Genomic DNA, 21,993 nt, shown 5'->3' on the forward strand with positions numbered 1-21,993 from the left:
GGCCAACTCCCACTTGGTTGATTCATCAACTTGCAAGACTTCCTCATAACTCTCTGGTTCACTTTTATCAGACAACAAAATATAATTCAGTGCAAGGGAGCACCTCTATGGTGGTTTGCTAGTTCTGGCAAATCTACTAAGTTCGGCACAGGAATGTTCTGATTTACTTCTAGGGGTATATTTTCTTGGTCTTCTTGAGCACTATTCACTGTCTCAATAACTGAAAGATCTCTCAATTGAATCACTTCAGACTTATTGGCTTCATCACTTGTGGTCTCAGACTCTGTTCTCAACTTGTCTATATACAGGGCACCTTCATTGAAGATCATGTCCTTGCTCCTGATAACCTTACGACTTTGGTCATCCCAAAAGCGATAACAAAACTCGGTACCACCATAACCAATAAAGAAAGATATCTTAGATTTAGAATCAAGTTTATTTCTAACAGCAAAATCAATATGAATATAACAAACAAAACCAAAAACTTTCAAGAAAGAAAGGTTTACCTCTTTGCCGCTCCAGGCCTTTTCTGGTATTTTGCAATCCAAAGTTGTTGAGGGACCTCGGTTGATAAAAAATAGACAGCAGTGTTAATAGCCTCAAACCAGAACATCTTTGACAATCCTGAATGCAATCTCAGGCTCCTAGCACGCTCGTTCAAAGTCCTATTCGTCCTCTCTGCCACACCATTCTGTTGAGGTTTTCCAAGAATGGTCTTCTTCATCTTGATTTCATTATCCGCACAGTACCGCTTGAAATCATCATACGTGTATTCTCCCCCATTATCTGACTACAAGCACTTCACCTTCAAATTTGTCTCATTCCCAACCACTCTCATCTCTTGCATGTATCAAAGACATCAAATTTCTTTTTAAGGAAATAAACCCATACCTTTCTGCATGCATCATCAATAAATGTCACATAGTGGTTAAAACCAACGAGGGAAGTAACACTTGAAGGCCCCACACATCTATGTGAACTAACTCCAATTTTGTAGTCTTTTGTTCCTTTCTAGCCTTAGAAAAGCTAACCCTCTTTTGTTTGCCGAAAATACAGCCTTCACACAAACTCTTGTTTACAATTTTCAACCCTAATAGCTTCCCTTTGGACTGAAGCACTTTCATTCCGTCCTCACAAATCAGGACCAGCAACAGCATCGGTAACTACAACCGTATCTCTGCAACTAGAAGTGATGTAAAGAGTTCAAGTTTTAACCCCTCGTGCAACAACCATGGCTCCCTTAGTGACTTTCTAGGCAACACCGCTAAAAGTCACATAATGATTTTCATCATCAAGTTGCCCTATTGAGATCAGATTACGCATCAGTTTTGGTACTTGTCTCACCTTGTGAATTGTCCATACTAGCCCGTTTGACATCCTCAAACTGACATTACCAATACCAACAATATCCAAAGGTTCTCCATCAACAAGATACACCTTCCCGTGATCTCCAGCAACATAGTTCTCCATGATCTCGTGGTGTGTCGTGGTATCAAAAGCAACTCCTAAATCTAACACCTAAGAGTTAATAGGGCTATCAACTGACAAGAGTAAAGCATATTGTACCTCTTCAGTCACCGCATTTGCAGCATCGCTTTTCTTTTCATCCTTCTTCAGTACTCTACAGTTCTTCTTTATGTGACATGACTTGCCATAATTCCAGAATTTCACATTCCTTCCGAATTTGGACTTGCTTCTACCATTCCTTGACTTCCATCTACCATTGCCCTTGTTGGGATTCCTCTCGAAGTTCCTGCCCCTAGTATCGACACTTAGGGCAGAATTAGATGACGACGATTCGCCGGAGTCCTTTCTACAAACTTCCTCTGCAAGAATGGTATCCCGAACATCATTAAAAATTAACTTCTCGTTGCTGACAGAATTGCTGGCCGCAGCCCTCATAGGCTCCCAACAATTTGGTAGAAACGCTGAAAGAATTAAAGCACGAACCTCATCATCAAATTTAATTTGAATGGAGGTCAATTGATTTACAATCGTGCTAAACTCATTCAAATGTGATACCACATGTATTTTTATTCATCTTTAAATTGAAGAGTTTGTTCATGAGATGTACCTTATTATTTGCGAAAGGCTTTTTTTTTTAAAGGGATGTATATATTAACAAAGAGAATTACAAAAAACCAAGGAGCATATCCCTAACAACAAGATATTGAAAGGTTGCTCCCGATTTGGCGAGCACATCTGTTGTCGAATTAGCAGATCAAGGAATGTGAGACCAATTACTTTTGTGGAAGGCTTCTCATACATATCCGACAGAATCTTCATCATCCCCGTTGTGGTTTTCTCCGATGCCACGTTGTGAGCAACGTTTTCTCCGATGTGGTTTTCTCCGATGCCACGTTGTGAGAAACGTTCTTCGACAGTGTTAACTGGACTACTCCCAACACCTATCTATCGAGGAGATTCTACTCATCATCTTTCATACCTTCTGGTCTCATATCCAGAAGTAGTGCGTGCAACTTTTTACTGTAAAGATAATCTTCAATCTCCATCCTCCATAACGCAAAATCCATATCATCAAACTTGTTGATTCCAAGTGTCGATCCTTCTCCGCCAGCCATTGCTCTCAATCACGAACCAAAGCTTTGATACCATTTGTTAGGAATTAGATGCCCTAATTCCAAACTAAAGAGAGCAATAATAATAATCACGGAAGAATAAAAAAAAGCAAGCACGAAAAATACAACAAGATTTATACAGGTTTGCCTCTAGGTGAGACTACGTCCCATCTTCCGCCGTTGCAGTAATTCACTATGAAGATAAAATAGTTTACAAGAGAGATCGCACACACTTACAAGTATTGTTTTTCTCTAACCTCTCTCGGCCGCAACTGATGCTCCTCGGATGATAAAACCCTAATAGCAGCGCCCCAAATATAAAGAGGAAACTAGGGCAACCGCGATACAAGAGTAAAATTTCCAAACTACCCTTAACAGCAATCAATATATCGTGGACTGAGTGGGGGCTTCGCCCCCACACCCCCGGTAAGGGGGCTCCCCGCCCCCCTTCCAACCCCCACGGCGACCTTACCGCAAAGGTCGATCCGTGTACCGACACAGCATATGGCATTGATTAGGTTCCACAACTTAACACCCCCTGATTGAGAAATTTGAGAAGAGAGTAGCTACTTAGAGGGATAAGCTTCTATCTACAACGGGGCGTCTCACTCTCCTCAAGCCTTGTTTGGCAGGGTTGCCAAACTATCTGCTATCATTCATGCACTGTTTGGCCTCCGTTTGCTTCAAGATTGATGCCACCCGTCGGCACTTTCTCTGTAAAGGATCAAAAGACACCTTTAGATATCATTTGTTGAGTTTGAGGGATATTTGCATGCCCCGTAATAGGGGTGGATTAGGCATCCGGTCTACAAAGGAAATGAACATAGTCCTTATGCTCAAATGGACTTGGAACTTCAACGTCAAGCATAACAGCCTATGGAGAGATATGGTCAAGTTCTACCTTCAATTTTCGGGTGGCGCCACTGGCCTCCTATCCCCGATATGGAAATTAGTTCAAAAGCTCCTCCCAGTATTCAGATATGCAACTTACTTTTACACAGGCAATAGAATGACCCTCCTTCTGGTCGAATGAATGATGCGGTCCCCCGCCCCCTCTCTGAGGACTTCTCGAGGCTCTCTAGGGTGGTCAGGAACCTCTCTTACTCAGGGGCTGATTCTTGGAGGGAACATTCGCGGAGTCTCCCATTTTTCCAGGGACTAAATGATGAGAAAACTTCGGATTTTTGCTCTCTACTCTCCAAACTCACTAGCACTATTATCTGTGAGCATGCAGTTGATAAATTGACATGGTTGCACAGTATTAATGGCCGATTCACAGTTGCTTCCGCCTACTTTCATATCAGAAAGCAAAGACTACAGTATGCATGAACGCAAGGCAAACCATGCATTGAAGCTCTCAGTGCTTAGTAAAATCAAATTTTTCGTGTGGACAGCCATCAGGGAACAAATCCTCACCTCTGACAACCTCCATAAAAGATGCTACATAGCCCCTGATCGTACATGTCCCCTTTGTGGTGTGTGCGATGAGACAGCTCAGCATGTTCTCTTACATTGTGGGTTTTCTTGGCAAGTCTGGATGAAGATTGGACTCCAAATGGGGCTACACCAGGACCTCTTCAACACCTATGAGATGGTTATGGGGATCCGCCTTCCTAGGTTAGGTAAGTTAATTCTTTTGGCATACCTTGCGCATGTTCCATGGTGCCTATGGCTCGAGAGAAATAACCGGATATTCAACTCCAAGACTAACACCCCGGACAATACGGCTTCTCATGCAGTGGGCCTTATCTTGAGCTGGTTATATACCACGAAGGAGTTTGCCTCTCTATCGGGTGTTCCCTTTGGGAAAACTGGAGTTTGATCACTCACATGTCGGGCCCCTGCAAGACTCCGATTATGGCCACCTGGGATCCTCCCCTTTGCACCTGCAACAAACTCCTTTTTTTATGGCAGTGCTTTAGGTTGTCCTGGGCCGACTGGAGCAAGTGGTGTTTTCAGAGATAGCAATGAAGACCCTATTCTATCTTATGTTGGGTCGGTGAGCATGGTTGATTCAAATACTGTTGAAGTGAATACTTTTTTATTCGGCCTCTGAATCTTCAAGAAATGTCTCCATGGCAAGCTGGCTTATTGAAGGAGACTCAAAGATTGTCATCAGCTGGTGTTCAAAAGATAGCTCCCCTCTTTGGCGCCACTGGCCTATCACTGAATGTATTGCTGACATTGTGTCATCTATTCATTGTAATTGGAATTTCATTCCTAGATCAACCAATCCTTTGGCTGATAAATTGGCAAAATTTCTGCAGCCCGACCCTACTACAAATGTTCCTAATCGTTGTGGTCACGATAGAGGGGGGAACAATCGGTGTAACCGTGGTGGTGGTGGCAGCAGTCAGGTTCAGTGTAACGCTGACGTCAACCTTGGCCCTCCTCGCCAGGCAGCGACGAATGCCGCTGCTGAGCGCCCTCCTCGTCCGAGAAACTTGTCGACCACCGCAACCCCCGAGCGTAATGATCCATTATGGGTTGACGGTCTCGCTAGGAGTGAGCTACAGCCAATGCCTAATATAGAATACGTCTATTCCGGTCCTGAAATCCTTCCCCAAATCGTCTCTGTTAGACAATCTTTTGCCTCAGCTTTGTCCTCAGGTTATGATCGTCGTGTTTCAAAATATGCTTTTGCTTATTATTGTGGCGTCTTAACCTACACTTGCATGCTGCATCTTTAAATCCAAAATGGATTCATTGTGAGCTGAGGAAGAGAGGTTTGTTGAACAAGTTTTCTCTCTCGCCCTGCAGCCTCCTACACTTCTTTCTCACTACCTTGCGGGATTTGGCAACTCACGCTTGCCTTCGGGCCGTGATATAAGATTTCGCATGCGGGATCATGCTTACACTGCCACACCTCTCACCTTTGGCTGGTTTGGGAGGATATCACCTAAAACCCAGCCACTCTATCAAAACTACCCAAGTATCGGTGTTCTCGCCGTGCGCATTAATGCTGATCTTTCTGAGGCGCCCTACCAAAGGAACGGGCTCCTTCCAGCTTTTGTTCAACCTGAACTTCCTAGTGGTGGTCCCACTCAAGCGCTTCTTGGTTATGGGTTTAGAGCAAGACTTACTGCCCAATAGCGTGCTCTCTTTGAGATGTCTAACATCTTTAGTGATGAGCCCTTTCCTTCTAAGACCTCGAACTTTCCTTTGAGTGTTTCTCTCCTGGCTTTGATTCAGAATGAACTTAATACGATCAGTTCTTTAAAGAAATCGACTGTCCCGATTTCAATTGTTGGCAGCCAAGGGCAATTTGGATTAGTGCACTTTGAAGATGAGGCTAGTCATTTTGGGATGGGCATTGGGTATCAAAGCAGTTAATCATATGTGGGCCTATAACTAAACCATCTACTTGTAGAGCCACAAAAGAGAGCCTACACCTAATTATCCACTTGTAGAGCCAAAAAAGAGGGCCTACACCTAAACTATCCACTTGTAGAGCCACAAATGAAGCCCTATACCTAAAATTATCCACTTTTAGAGCCACAAAAGAGGGCCAACACCTAAACTATCCACTTGCAGAGCCACAAAAAAGGGCCTACACGTGAGGGGGAGTGTTAAGGAATAGTCCCACATGGATTAGTGAGTACAAAGATCTTGAGTTAATTAGTTGGGAAAGAGGTTTCCTAAGTTGGCTAGTCATTTTGGGATGGGCCTTAGACCCAACTTAACACTTTCCCGCCATAGACCCCAAGGAATGTGGTCAAAACAAGCAGAGAGGAGAATTTTTCCAAAACGTGGGAGGGAGATCCCAAGGAGCAGCTGATAGTTAGAGCTGAGATCAAGTGGGAGACAAAGCTAGAGATTGATGAGGTTAAGTAGATGTGACCATACACCTGATGTGTAGGACACTCCATATGAAGAACATGATCTTTTTTTTTTTTTTTTTTTTTTTTTTTTTTTATAGGGTGGTGCGCTAAGAGTCGCCAAGCAATAGCAGCATTATGTGGCCCAATATCCAAAGACCAGCCAGAGATCTGGAGGTAGGTTGAAGTGACCGAGAACTTACCACTGTTAGCGTGCCTCCAAAAAAGCTTATCCATAATATGGCTCCTGATTTTGACTAAGACAAGGTCATCAAGTAGGGTGCAGACTTTGTTAGCTTTGACATCATAGAGACCCTGCCTGAGATGAAGATCCCAACAACCATTGGGCCCTCACGAATCAGCAATGGAGGCTAAAGGATGGCAAAGAGGAGTAGGAATCGTTGAGAAGTCCAAAGCCTCTCCACCAAATCATTCCAAAAGTGAATGTTAGGGCCAATCCCAACAAAGAACCTCAAGGCAGCCGCAAAAGTAGGGACCAAAAGAAATAAAGAGCACTAGATAGGGGAGAGTTTGTGAAGCGGTCCACCATTAGTCCACCAATTTGCCTATCAATTAAGCTTTGCAATGACCATGGGCCTCCAAATGGCGCATGGGGAGATGTTCAATTTCCATACCGACTTGAGGAGGAGGGTCAGGTTCATACTTTTGGTGAGGCGGATACTCAATCCTCAATTTACTTTTGGTTTGCATACCTCATTCCAATTCACGAGGTGATACTTGAAGCCACCATCCGCTCCCCTCCAAAGGAATCTTCTCTTGATGCGCTCAAAATAATGGGAAATGGACACCGAGCAAGGGAGGAGGGAGAGGTAGTAGTTTGGTAACCCACAATGCATGACTTGAGGTAGATAAGGCAACCGATCTTTCATAAGAGTCTCCCATGCCATGTGGCGAGTCAAGGATCCATCTTCTCAATCATAGGGTTCGAGAGATTTTTGTGAGGATGGTTGTTAAAGAGGGGTAGCCCCAGATAGGGGTGGCATCGAATCGAGCCGAGCCCGAATCTGCCTATGTTCGAGCCGGGCTTGATTTAAATATTTCAAACTTGAGCTCGAGTCAAGCCTAGCCTCGAGCCTAAAATTGTAACCGAGCTCGAGCCCAATAATTTTAACCGAGTTCGAGCTCAAGCTCGAGCCGAATTCAAGCTCCAACCTATATTTAAAATTTTGCATAAAATATATGTCAAATAAATTGTATATAAAATTATGCATACATTTTACATAAAATTGGGCATGCCCTCTACTTAAAATTGGGTATAACCTCTATGTATCCATACATAAAAGCTACATAAAATCAGGCATAAACTTTATTCAATAATCAAACAAAAAAACATTCCTTTGAAAAGCAACGCTAGTTTTGTCCATTTGTACTCGGTCAGATCGTTCTGATTCAGGGACAGGAAAACCAGATCATTGAGACAGAGAAAAAGTTTAAGAAAAATGGTTTTGGATGACTTAATCACATGCCCATTTTCGTTTTTTCTTCGGAGCATGGATTCATACAGTAGCAGTTCTGAAACGCTACCAATCTGTTCTTTTGAAAATTTGAGTGGACTTGAATTAAGAAAGTACCTCAAACAATAAGAGGAGCTACAAATTATAGCTGCATCTAGCATCATGCAGTTTCTTTACCAATTTGTACCTCAAACAAGTTCATATAAATTTCCAGTCTTCCAGAAAACAAGTGATAATGTTGAACCAAGTACCAAGGTGTAAGCATATTAACTCCACTACCTGTACTAAACAAGTAAAGGCAGAGGCCTTTTTTTATATCTTTCAAGGAGTAGGATAGATTTCTAAAATACCCCTCCTACTTAGGGGGAAAGGAGGAAATGTTTCCACTTAAAAAAACATTTCTACCACATATTATAGGAACATAAACAACGAGAAGCAACAAATTTAGTGTTCTAATGGAGTTTCCTGTGGCACATGACATACTATGCACACCATACTGTGATATGAACCAGATTCTAAACGATTTTTACCATAACAAAGTTATGATAGTATTTATAATAAAAAAAATTGCACGTGCGAAACTCGCACGTTTGAACTACATGTGCGAGTTCGCACGTTGTGCGGGACGGGGGTGGGAGGTGAAAAATAATTTCCCAACTTAGGTCTCTCGGTTCTGTCGAGATGCGTGGAAAGGGGGAGGGGGAGGGAGTTCTATGCGGCGGCAACGTCAGGCAACAGTGACAGTAGAAACGTCGGGGAGGGGGGAATGAGAGGCAGAGACAGAGAAGAGGGAGAGAAAATTGCGGGAGGGGCTCGACGATGATAAGGATCGGCGACAGCAGATGGTGGGAAGAAGAAATCGGACACAGAGAGTAAGAAATCCAAGAGGAAGAATAAAAAATAAGAAGACGAAATTGATCTCCCCCCCCAAATCCCCATTTTCACCCAATCGCCGCTTGTCGAACTCCAACTTTCCCTACTCCCCCTGATTCCCGAGAAGTCAAGAACGAAAGACGAAGTCTCAAACTCAAAGAGTCGAAGACACCTCCCGCCTCCGCGCTTGGGCCCTCATTAAGTTAACAAGTCAGTTCGTGAGCTTTTGAACCGAACCATGGTTCAGTCAAGATCGGCTCGTTAACTTAAACGAGCCTGATTTAGATCTCGAACTCGGTTTGAGATCCAGATAAACCGAATTGAATCAAGCCAAAACCGAGCCGCTTGAGAACTGGCTCGATTCGATGCCACCCCTAGCCCCAGATATGTGGTAGGAAGTCTAGCAAGGGAGCGTCCAAGGCAAGCGGTCATGGACAGAATATCCTTCGTGTTGACGTGGTATCCCATGATTGTGGTTTTATGCCAATTGATTTTCTGACTAGAAGTGATTTCCAGTAGACCAAGAAGGGCCTTGATTCTCTTGACTTGGTCTAGGATTCTGTCACCAAACAAGAGGGTATCATCAGAGAATTGAAGGATGGGAATGTCAAACTCTCGTTGATCATCTACTGGTGAGAACCATCCAGCAGTCTTGGACGAATAGAACAAGGAGGAGAGGTATTCGACAATGAGATTGAAGAGAAAAGGGGAGAGAGGATCTCCCTAACGAATGCCTTGGGAGTAGGGGTGGCATCGAACTGAGCCGGTTCACAAGCGGCACGAGCTCAGCTCGGTTTGATTCGATTTATTTGGATCTCGAACCGAGTTCGAGATCTAGATAAGGCTCGTTTGAATTAACAAGCCGAGCTCGACCGAACCATGGTTCGGTTTGAAAGCTCGGGAGCCGACTCGTTAACTTAACGAGGGTTCGGGAGTCGGGACCAGGAACTGGACCGGGAGTCGGGACCAGGAGTCAGGACCGGAACCGGGAGCCAGGATGGGAGCGAGGGTGGGAAAAATTCTTCCTCCCCTCGTCACAATCGAGCCCCTCATGTCAGCTTCTATGGCCGCCTCCGTCGCCGTCGACAGCTACTCGCCGACCGCCTTCGCCGCTACTCGGTTTGATTTCTTCCTCTCCTCGTCTGCCTTCGCCGCTGCTTCCGTTTCCGCCACCTCCGTCGCAGCCATCAGCCTCGACGACAGTTCCTCGCCGACGCCGCTAGACCCCCTACCCCTCTCATCGTCTCGGCGGAAAACCAAATACCCAAGTTAGGGGAGAAATAAATTCCCCCCCCCTACATGCGAAGAAATCGTGCAATTTCGCATGTGCGAAATCATAAGCAAGTGAAAAAAAAACCCTTTCTTGAACTCCTGTTGTCTCTTCCTCGTGGCTTATGAAGACACTCAAATTGTTTGAGGTACTATCTTAATGCTAACTCCACTCAAGTTTTTCAGAAGAACAGATCGGTAGCATTTCAGAACTGTTTTTTTTTTGAGAAGAGTTGTAAATGTATTCAAAAGAGATAAAATACAAACTAAAAAACTAAAAAGGCATTTCCTCCACAACAAGATGTTGGAGGGTAACGCCTTTTTTAGCTTGAACATCGGCTAAATGATTAGCAGATCTTGGTACATGTTTCCAAGTACATAATAAATCAGAAGTTAAATTACAGATTTCATCATAAATCTTCCAATGACGCCAAGGAGGTTTTGAAGGCTTGGAGCACCAATTTATAATAACTTGAGAATCCCCTTCAATCAAGAGAGCACCATCCTTTTTTTGTTTGAAGAGTTTCAGCCCGTTGAGCAAGCCATGTAATTCCGCACAAGTAGAGTCTGATACTCCAACTGGACCCGCATAAGTGTAGAGAAGATTTGCTTGATCATCGTGAATTACTCCACCAAATCCGGCTGGGCCCGGACAACCGAAAGCACTTCCATCAAAATTTAATTTAAAGTGTCCAGGAGGAGGTCTAGTCCATTCTATCATAATAGGAGCCTTCGAAATAAGAGACATTTTCGCAACATTTCTCCAATTTTCCCTCATATTTGTTGCTCTTAGATCACAGAATTCTTTGCGAAGGAGAACCCAAGAGCTAACTTGACCGACTATCTGATCACAGAGAATATTCCGAGGAATAGATTTCTGATTGAATTTGCGATTATTTCTTTCTTTCCATAAATTCCACACAATGTGTCCAACACAACAAGATATTAAGATTTTCCCTAACTTCGGAAGATGGGAGCTAACCAAAGTATAAATAGTGTTTAGCAAATCTTGCGAAGGGCAATATAATAAACCGATCTTGTCCATTAATTCGGTCCAAATCTTATGAGCATATTCGCAATGCAAAAGCGTATGATCTGCTGTTTCAGGAGATGTGTTGCAAAATGGGCATTCTGGATTGGGAATATTAATGCCTCGTCTTTGCAAAGCGTCAGAAGTTAAAATTTTTTTAAGACATACCGTCCAGATGAAAAATTTGATGCGAGGAGGAATCGGGAGCGACCAAGCAAAAGTAACAGGATGTTCTGCGTGAAGAGGATGGTAGGAAATCAAATGATGGTACGTTGAGGCTGAAGAGAACATACCTTGTTTGTTGGGTGTCCAGATGAGGATATCGGAAGAATTTTTTAAGGCCACACCAGAAAGTAAATTGATCAGGCCAGTTGCTTCAACAGTTTCAGAGTCATTTAATGCCCGTCTGAGATGAAGAGTCCACCCACCCGAGGACTGCCAATGGTCAGAAATCATTGAACTTCGAGATCTTGACAGCTGGAATAAAAGAGGATAACTTTCCTCTAAGGAACTAGTCCCGATCCACCAATCGGACCAGAAAAGAGTATTTTCACCACTTCCAATATAGCATTTGACGGCGGCTTTGAAGCAAGGTAAGAGTTTGGCAATTTTCTTCCAAACAGGGGATAACTTGTAAAATCTTCCCCCCTCCGTCCACCAACCTCTCTCTTTTCCTGATTTACTTGCAACCATTCGGCGCCACAGTAGATTGGGTTGCATGTTGTACTTCCAAACCCACTTTAGTAGCAGAGACTTGTTGGTGGTAGCAACGTCACGAATCCCGAGGCCCCCCATTACAATTGGTTTACAAACATCAACCCATTTTACAAGATTAACCTTTTTTTCCCCATTTGGCCCATCCCATAAAAATCTTCTTTTCAAAAATTCAATTCTATCCCGAATAGAAGCTGGACAATTGTACAAAGATAAGAAATAGGAAGGTATTCCATGAAGGCATGATTTAATTAGAACCAGTTTACCAGCTTTGGATAAAAATTTTCCTTTCCAAGAAGCCAGACGCTTCTCAAGCCTCTCAACAACCGGAAACCAGGAATTTTTCGAAGGCAGGAAAGGAGTCAAAGGTAAGCCCAGATATGTACTCGGAATTGATGCTACCTTACAACCCAGATAGTTCGCCATAGAGTTGAGAATAGATGCATCAATATTAAAACCAAAGATTGTGGTTTTCTCCCAGCTTATCTTTTGACCAGACGTCAATTCAAAGATATTCAAGATAGCTTTCATGCGTTTTATTTGTCTCATGGACCCTTCTCCAAAAAGAATAGAATCATCTGCAAACTGAAGAATGGGGACGTCTTGGATTGGATCAGAAAAAATAGGACTGAGCCAACCCGAACGTTTAGCAAACCGGATCATAGAGGTAAGGTATTCTCCAATGAGAGTAAAAATAAATGGAGAAAGGGGGTCTCCTTGTCTGATCCCTCTAGAGGATTTGAAGTATCCTCGGGGTTTCCCATTTACCAAAACAGAATAAGAAGGGGAGGAAATACAACTCCGCATCCAGAATTTCCATCTGGTACCAAAACCCATACGGTCAAAAAGATAATCCACCAGTTTCCAGTCAACCCGGTCAAAGGCTTTCTCAAAATCAATTTTCAGAACAAACCTAGGAAGGGAAGATTTTTTGAACGAATGAAGAAGTTCATGAGCAGTAAGAGAAGAGTCCAGGATGTTTCTGTCTCGGATAAAAGCACTTTGACAAGGATTAATTACCTTGTAAAGGACAGCTTTTAGCCGATTAGCCAACAGACGACCAATAATTTTATATGAACTGGAAATGAGACTGATGGGCCGGAAATCTTTAGGCTCCTCTGAATTTGTTTTTTTAGGAATAAGCGCAATAAAAGATGCACCAATTCCAGAGTGAGTAATTCCCACTTGGTGAAAATTGTGAACGAAGGCACATACATCATTTTTTAACAGATCCCAAAAACAGTGATAAAACTCACCATTAAAGCCATCTGGTCCGGGGGCTTTATCTTTAGGAAGGCCCAACACAGCCCGTTCAATTTCTTCTGAGGAGAATGGTTTTTCAAGATCCATTGCGTCTTCAGTTGAGATGCGCTCGAAATTGAGCTGATGGATTTTTGGTCTTCTGAAACAGACTTCTGAATATAGCTCTGAGAAATACTTCACCAAAAGGTTAGAAATGGAGGCACTATCCGTTACCACTTGGTCTCCGTTACAGAGAGCAGTGATACGGTTAGTCCTCCTCCTGGCCGAGGCGATGGAATGAAAAAACTTTGTGTTTCCATCACCCTCAGCCATCCAACGAAATCTTGAACGTTGTTTCCAACGGACAGAATCAGAATGAAGAAATGTACGGTATTCAGCATTTAATTTATTTCTAAGCAAAAATTCAGTAGGAGAGATTAACCTTTGTTCCTCCAGTAGATCCAGCTCAGAAATGCGGCGGCGAATCGAATCTTTCTGGGAAGCAGCAGAAACACGATGATTTTTATCCCACATTCTGATCTTTGCTTTGAGGGCTTTCAGTTTCCGAGGGAGGGCCCAGCCCGGGTTCGGATGATTTTCCAATTCGAGCCACCAAGATTTCAAAGAAGGGATGAAAGCCGTGGTTAATAACCAGGCATTCTCAAACCGAAAGGGAGATTTTTCCCACGCAAGAGGCCGGGAATTGAGTTGGATAGGCCAATGGTCAGATCCAATTTTGTTTAGGACTTGGCCAGAGGTGTTGGGAAAAAGAAGGTTCCATTCTATATTTGAAAAAAATCTGTCCAATTTAGACAAAATGGGGGGGTTCTGACAATTTGTCCAGGTGAATTTTTTCCCCGAAAGAGGAATCTCGGAGAGAGCAACACTATTGATAAAGTCAGAAAAGGCTCTCATGGTTGATGAGGTTCGGGAAGCAGGAGGACATTTGTCAGAGCAAGATAATGTCGCATTGAAGTCTCCTCCAATGAGCCAAGGGAGGTCCCACAATTGGACAAGCTGAAAGATTTCCTCCCAGAAAGATGCTCGGTCACGGTACCGAGTAGGCCCATATATGCCAGCAAGAGCCCAACAAGTACCGAGGTTGTGATCCCGGAGCTGGATACCTATTGAGTATCGCCCCGGAAGGACGGAAATAGCATCAAAAGCAATTGGATCCCAGATGACAATAATGCCCCCAGAATGGCCAATTGCAGCTACATGCGCCCACGCTGGGTTGGAGTCATACCATATATTACACACAGTTGAATAATCAAAGGACTGTATCTTCGTTTCAAGAAGTATAGCTATTTTTGGTTTAACATCAAAAAGCGCTGCTCGGACGAGAGCACGCTTGGCCAGAGAGCCGAGACCTCTTACATTCCATGATAGAACGATCATGGGGAACGGTGGGAGTTGATGTTTCGCTCCACGGCTCCAGCTTCAGTGTATCCCGCACAAAATATGTTGGCAAGCTCCGTCATTTCTGAAAATTCTTCTCGAGGAAAGGATTGTTCCTGTTCCAGCAGGAATAGGAGGAGCTCATCGCGCGGATTGGGAGTGAAGGCCTTGGCTAGGGTAGATTCAGAGGTTATAGTTGGGGGGAGGTCGGACCAAATTGGAGGGATTCCATAGGGGAAAGCAGGGGGGAGATCGTACCAATCATGGGGAAATTCCATTGGAAGGACAGGAGGGGAATTTGGAGGGGGGGAAGGTGGGGGGGTAGTGTCTTTGATTTTATCTTTGTCCTTGTTTGTCTCGGAAGGTGTGGGGTTACCGAGTTTGGCTTTAGTTTTCCCTGCTTCTTTTTTCCTGGAGTAGGTATATCGGAAAGGGGTGGTGGCAATTTGTTTTTCAGTATTGGTGTGGAAGGGAGGGGTGAAGGGTTTGGGGTTTGAGTTTTCCATGGTGTCGGAGTGGGGGTAAATAATACGAAGGGGGGTGGGGCAGAGGATAGTGGGAGAGTGAATATATAAGGGGGAAGGGGAGTGAGAGGGGGGTTCGAAACTGTTGCTGTATGAATTCATGCTCCGAAGAAAAAGTGAAAAATGGGCATACGATTAAGTCATCCAAAACCATTTTTCTTAAAGTTTTTCTCTGTCTCCATGATCTGGTTTTCTAGTACTTGAATCAAAAAGATATGATTGAGTACAAATGGACAAAACTAGCGTTGCCTTTTTCAAAGGAATATTTTTGTGTTTGATTATTGAATAAAGTTTACGCATAATTATGCAGTTTTTATGAATAATTTTATGCATAGTATATAGATAATTTTATGCAGGGTTAATATACAGAGGTTATGTCCAATTTTAAACAGAGGTTATGCCCAATTTTAAGTAAAATGTATGCATAATTTTATATACAATTTATTTGACTTTTATTTTATGCAAAGTTTTAAATGTAAGTTGGAGCTCGAACACGGCTCGAGCTCGAGTTCGAAATATTTAAATTAAACTCGGCTCAAACATAGGCAAGTTCGGGCCTGGCTCAGCTCGATGCCACCCCTACTTGGAAACCTATGAAGTAACCACAAATAGTATCATTGAGGAGGATGGAGTAAGAGGCCGAGGAAATACAGATTCTTATCCAGAATCACTTGCGCTCCCCAAAGCCCACACAGTCGAGGATGTCATCCAGAAGTTGCTAATTGATCTAGTCAAAAGCCTTTTCAAGGTCCAGCTTGATAATGACCTTAGGTCTTTTTGAGCGCTTGAAGTGGTCGACGATCTCATGTGTAGCCATAGCCGAACCAAGGATGGAGCGACCATAGATGAAAGCACTTTGCCCTTGGTGGAAGATAGTCGGAAGGGCAGCCTTGAGTCGATGAGCAAGGACTCGAGCAATTATCTTGTAAGGACTAGAGACTAGGCTGATGGGCCTAAAGTCTCCTGGTGCTCCACAATGGATTTCTTGGGGACAAGGGCAATGAACAAGGCTCAAATAGCAAGATATGTGATTCCCTTGTGATAGAAGCTTCAGACCATGGAGAGGAGTATCGGCCAGCATCTTCAATAGAATTCCTCATTCCATCCAGGACAGCAACTTCAATTTCCTTACTGGAGAAAGGCGACATGTGGGGAGATTTTGGATAGCTAAACACATTGAATAGTCGGCCAAAGTGGGCATTCTTTACCATATAAATCTGCATAATAGAAGCTCTATCCTTCTTTTGGCTGAGGCAATGGCGTGGAAGAACTTGGTGTTTCTATCGTCTTCAGCCAACCATCTGATGGGTGCCCATTGTTTCCATTGAATGCGCTCGCAGTGGGAGATGATTTGGAATTTGTTGAGAAGAGAAGTGCAAAGAGAGAATTCGGTGGGGGAGAGGGACCTTTGCTCTTCAATCTCATCAAGGCAAGAAATCTAAGATAAAAGCGAAGCATTTTCATCAGCAACAGCAGCAACACAGGCGAAGACCAGGCCTTAAGCTTGCCTTTTAGAGCCTTGAGTTTTTGGGGAGATTCCATCCAAAGGAAACAGAGACGGAGGCACCAGACCACAAATCAGAGAGAAGGTTTTCAAATTCCTTTTCTAAGAGCCAGGAATTTTAAGCGGAAAGGCTTGGCTCCCCACCAGCCAGCTTTGGTGTCCAACTGTATAGGCCAATGATCCAAACTTTGAGTTGCCAGAGACAAATAATGAATTCTTTGAAGCTTTCCAGCAAGATCGCATAATTTTATTTTTCTTTCTTTTTTTTTCCAAATTGAGAAATTCTATTGAAAGGAAGGGAAAGATTACAGCAAGTGAAGCTTCAGAAGAACACAGTACAAAGCCTACAAAATCTGGCTACCAAATAGCAAGTAAAAGCTTATCAGAACCCTCCTTAACAAAGGAGTTGGCACATTGTTAGCTGAGTGAAAAGTGTGAAATCTAGTAACACTTTGCTAAGTTAGAAGGAATTAGGTAATATTAAAACTTCAGCTTACTGATTCAGCTAATAAAAAAGTACATAATTAAGTGAAAACGTTACCTGGGAATGAAAGAAAATTTCATTAGTTAATATTAAAACCTTCAGTTACTGATTGGCTAAAAAAGCACCACATTATTATGTGAGAATATCATTAAAAATTCCTCATTCGCAATGCCTATATAAACTCTGACATTAAGTCCATAATGAAAAGAAAACCTTGAAAAAATTCCACAATTGTTTACGTGAAATTCAATTATGATCAACAGGAGGTTGGAGAGATGATCAAGAAATTCTACGATCATGACAAACAACTACAATACCTACGATCCTTCTCTGCCAGTGCATGTTCTAAAAGTACAGTGTACGCCACATCAACTGTAGATGGAGAGGCTAGATAGTCCTGCCAAAAGAAATGCTCCACTATTTAATACTGCATCATATAAGAAGGTTTAGTTTATCAAGAGTGTAATTCTTATTAATTTGCAAAACTTACTGCAGAGACAAACCAAGCCTCTCTCTTGACACTCTAGTTTTGCTCTGAATTTCAATTTGTTGTCATGTTTACCATTTTGATTATGGGAAAATCAGGTTAAACAACCTATTATTAGTTTATGATTTGCCATTTATTAAGGGTGAGGCAGGATGCAAGACACAACAATAATAGGAATATCTGACAGAAATTGGCTATTTTATTCACTGATGCACTCAAGTCACTAGCACCCCTGAAGTTGTAAATACTATGTCATTGTTTCAGTTGATGTAGCAAAAGGCAGTTCAGAGGAGAATCATTTGGTCTGTACATTGTATGTGAACCTTTGAGTAATTCCACCCGCTACTACTGTTTGTCTCAGATCAGTTTTTCGCAGATGGTAAAGAGCAATAACATGGAACTCTGCAAGTCTATTCACGTAGTCTATGTTACTCTCTCTGGTCATTCAACTCCACAGAGTAGGAGTTTCTGGGCTTTCTACAAGGGCTCTATGTCTGTAACAGCAATTTCTCTTAGACCCTCCTGGTGGAAGGGAATTCAGCAATTGTTAACAGCTGGATACCAAGAAAGCCTCCTCTTTGCACATTCTCTGTAAATTCAGAGATATCAGGAACTTCTGTTGGCCATAAACAATCTCCTTGGTTCGTACTCCTAAAAGTGCCCTCCACTTTGCTAATTCCTCAGTTAGGAATAGACTTTCTCAGCTTTGTTGCAGGGATTCCAAAACTCTTGGGTTTTTTCCCTTCATCTTCCTTATTTTTGCTTTCATTTTTGCTCTTGTTCCCCTTAAGCCATCCTTCCATCGCTCCTTCAGGAGCCCCTTCTATTCTTTTCACTCCTTAATCTGATTTTCACGGCTTAAAAGAAAAGGACGGTAAAGAGCCAACACTTTTGGGCTATAAGTTGTCTAGAGATACTTGGATTTTCCACCCATTACTAGAGTAACCAACATGGCATCAAGAGGGCCTAAACTGGGGAACCAGAGCATATCAATGTGCCTTTTGCATACTATCCTCCAAAAGAAGTCATTCATTTTTCCTTCTTAAATTAACATACTGACAGCAGCATCTCCACACCTTCCATACACTAAAATTGACCAGGGGATACACTGACGTTACTCCCTGACAGTAACGGGAGGTTTAAGATCAGTGATCAAGTTTATGTAAAAACAATACAGGTAACTACAAAAGGCAGATGTTACTGAAAAAGGTCTTGATAAAGGAAACTAAATCGTGGTACATGCGATCCATTGAGATAAAAAATACTTAGACCAAGTTAAACCACCCATGTTACTTCCCCTAACCTCGGGCCCGACATTTTGAAGCAAATGCATTTTTTATGAAACCAAGATATTGGTACTTACCACTAAAAGCTAGAGCAATGGAAGAAGCCAGAGGCAAATGCCAATATGCACTGGCATGATTGATTACAACTCATTGATTTGTACACTATTCCAACTACGTTATTCAGAAATAAACAACTCAAGATGCACTGATAGAAAAATAAAAAAACTCCACAATATGACGAAAGTAATACACTACCAAAACTAGATAAACAAACAAGAGAATAAACCAGCTGAAGGAACTCTTTTGGTTGAAATCATAGTTCTATCAAACAAAACGTAACTGCCTCCACAAAATCTTGTCAATAACTGCAATACAAACTAAACCATGCCGACGAGGTACGCCGATATGACAAAACCAAACAAATAATGCAACTTCAATGAGGCAAACGCAAATCAAAGTAACTCGAGCAGCAAATCAGGTGGAAAGAAAATTGAATCGATGTCAAAAGGCGGACAGAGAGGACTTGCGAGGCACGCTTTTCAGGATCAAAAATAAGAAACAAGACGAAAACAAACGGGAATTACTCACCCGAAGAGTCCTGGCAGCCTCCGAAGAAACTGTAGAAGGGTTGCTGTGGTGCAATGAAGAAGAGAGACAATCGGCAACAGCTCGTCGCAGTGGCTCGGGCGGCTTCCTTCCGAACAAAGATCTGTGGCGCTGAGATATCGCTCCCACCTGTAATCTCGAATACGCGGGACTCCTGGAAGGGCTGAAAGTGAGCTTCTTCATCAATCCCGTAAAGTGTTCGTCCATGGCCAAATTTTTGTCCGTCCCTTCTTCGACAAGATTGGCTCTTAGCCTCACTAACTGTCTGAATCTCACTCTCTACATTTGAAGAATAGGCGACTGCAGAGAAGGTACATTTCTGGTTTCCTAGTTCGGGCGAGTGAGAAACGAGGACAGAGATCTGAAGAAAATGGAATTTTATTCTTTTGCTGGGCTTTTAGAATAAGCAAGCGTCAAGTGCGTCAATTCGCGACAGTGAGAGACCAACTTGGCGGGGGCACATTTGTCAATTATCCATGGCCGGGTCTCCGTACTCTTTTCTTCTCGCCGGTCCGCAGGACTATTCTTTCGGCCATAACGAGTACAAAACGCGCGTTTTGCAGTGAATAAATAAAAAATAATATAATATTTTTAAAAAAGATAAATGAGAAAAATCTTGGAGAAAGAGCCAACTAAGGCCTAGGGAGAGGGAGAAGAGAATAAGGAGAATCACGAGGAAAGTTGATAATTCGCAAAATAGGTAAGAATCAACTTACTCCCATTTTTACCTGAGCAAATGAAATGGTGTAATCTCACTTCAATTAAATTTTTTTTACACTAACACAATTTTTTTATGAACTAAATAATACGGGGGAATTCATTCCAATTAAGTATCAAAATAGGTTATGTGAGTTAACTTAGTCAAGTCCCAAAGATAATGTGATCAATTTCTTATCTGTCAGCCTTATCCTTCATATTTCACCTTCTATTTAACAAATGGATAATTATGATTAGAACTAGAAATGTGAAGGATAAGGTAGGTGTACTTAAGATAACACTCGTTAAAGTCTTGAGTTTATGTAAGAAACCAAAGTCTTCACTATGTGATAGTCACTTGCCTTTTAGAAAGGTCTGAAGTAAACTCTAGACCTATGTTTTGTGGAACATTGGTTTTCCATGTAACTTCCAATACTATATTGAGGTCACAAAAAGTGCACTCCCTATTGGGACCAGAATTTTAGGTAGATGTTGAATCACTACTTTTTTTGCCTTCACCACCAAATCGGCCTTCTCTTTTTTTTCCTCTACCATAGTTGCCACTCTCATACCTTGGGAGATCAAGGCAGAGTTTTCTTACCTATTTGACTAAGATAGCCTTTTTGTTTGGGATCCCGAGCTTTGTAGCACAAACTTTGTCAAATATAAGGTCTAGTAGAGGAGCTAAGTACCTATTTTTTGGTAACTTCCATATAGGACTGTAAGTAGGCAAGACATATGACAGAGATACCTCGAAATCTAGTACAGTATTTACGAAGATTGGCATTTTGATTTGCCATATACATTTATTAGAAAATATCATAAATCTTCTGAAGACTTTCAAACTTGAAACAAGTTTCAAAAAGATCTCTAGCTGTATTCTTATAATTAAAATTAAAGTTATTCTTATAAAAAATTATTTTATTTATTTTTTTATAAATAATATGCATAAAATTTTATCTTTGAAAAAAAATTAAAATATAATACTATTAGAAAAATTAAGTAACTAAAAAGAGTATTAAGATATATTTAAATAATAAAATTTAAAATAATTAAAATTCTACATAGTAAAGATAAGTCTTCTATATGTTCTTTATCGAATATAGACTTTATAGTCAGTTTTTTGTATCCCAAATTACTCTCTCCACTCTCTCAAGTCTCAACGGTTCAGCTATTAAAAAACTGTTTATCTCCTGAAAAATCCGAAGGAGCTCGAGTTGTTCTTGAAAACACTCGACCTCCCTTCCTGTAATATACATAGAGAGTCTTCATGTTTGACTAATAACTGCGCATTATCTTTCATTTAAGAATCAAGAATATGGTAATTAAAGGGCTTCATCAATCACCGATCAACAACGGAGTCTCCGCTACTTTTCAGAGATATTCAAACGATTTCTGGGTGAGGAAGAGCTACATTTTCAGAGCAGTGTCGAACCCTGCAAAAAACACTAAGGGCCTCCATGAAAAGCTCGCGAAGATCAATTCGAAATCAAACGTCCTAACATATCCCTTACCCAGGTTAAGTTTCCTGTCAACCTGGTAATCCATCCTAATCTGGGTTTCTCGGGACTCCGCTTAAATTGCGCAACCTTCGTCATCCACTTCCAAGTTCCAACTACACGCGACTCTCTGCTCCATATCCATTTTCCGAAGCTCTTCTCCATTGTGTAACTAATCACCTCCACTATATTCTCTGTAACACTACTGGAAATAGTTATACTAGTAGCAGCGGACAGAGAAGTGAAAGAAAAAAAACAAAGAAGTAAATGAGTTCATGGTTTGATGCGTTGGTAGCTGCAGATTTGTTTAATAATTCGAAACCAAAAAGAACCATTATACTGTGTAAAAGATTCAATTTGGAGAAGATAAGATCAAGAAAGTGTCGCGGAAATCATGTGCAGGAATTCTCTGGTAGGATCAGCCGATCGGAGTGGGAGAACCCGGGCAACTTTTAGATTCGATTGCGTATTCAATGAAGCCATGGCGAGCCAGTCGGTTCATTATTGCA

The 21,993-nt window shown here is 42.0% G+C and overlaps 1 protein-coding gene across 3 annotated transcripts in view; it reads right to left on the bottom strand.

The window, feature by feature from the left end:
* LOC137966324 (uncharacterized) overlaps positions 1-19,624 on the bottom strand; it is a 58,601-nt gene extending 38,977 nt beyond the window's left edge. For 2 of the 3 annotated variants that reach the window (XM_068812907.1, XM_068812906.1), the window contains exons 1-2: positions 19,272-19,624; positions 17,228-17,307 (exon numbers count right to left, since the gene is read on the bottom strand). In XM_068812907.1, the coding sequence (XP_068669008.1) occupies positions 17,228-17,307; positions 19,272-19,496 (305 nt within the window). In that variant the 5' untranslated portion in view covers positions 19,497-19,624. Of the gene's footprint in view, positions 1-506; positions 715-17,227; positions 17,308-19,271 lie in introns of those variants that run through there. The other variant, XM_068812908.1, reaches the window with a different exon arrangement.
* Between the last annotated feature and the right edge of the window lie 2,369 nt (positions 19,625-21,993).

Source organism: Aristolochia californica, unplaced genomic scaffold, assembly GCF_029961685.1.
Source record: "Aristolochia californica isolate CCGP_79_NKW_82.1479 unplaced genomic scaffold, dmAriCali1.0.hap1 SCAF_5, whole genome shotgun sequence".
Taxonomy (NCBI): Eukaryota; Viridiplantae; Streptophyta; class Magnoliopsida; order Piperales; family Aristolochiaceae; genus Aristolochia; species Aristolochia californica.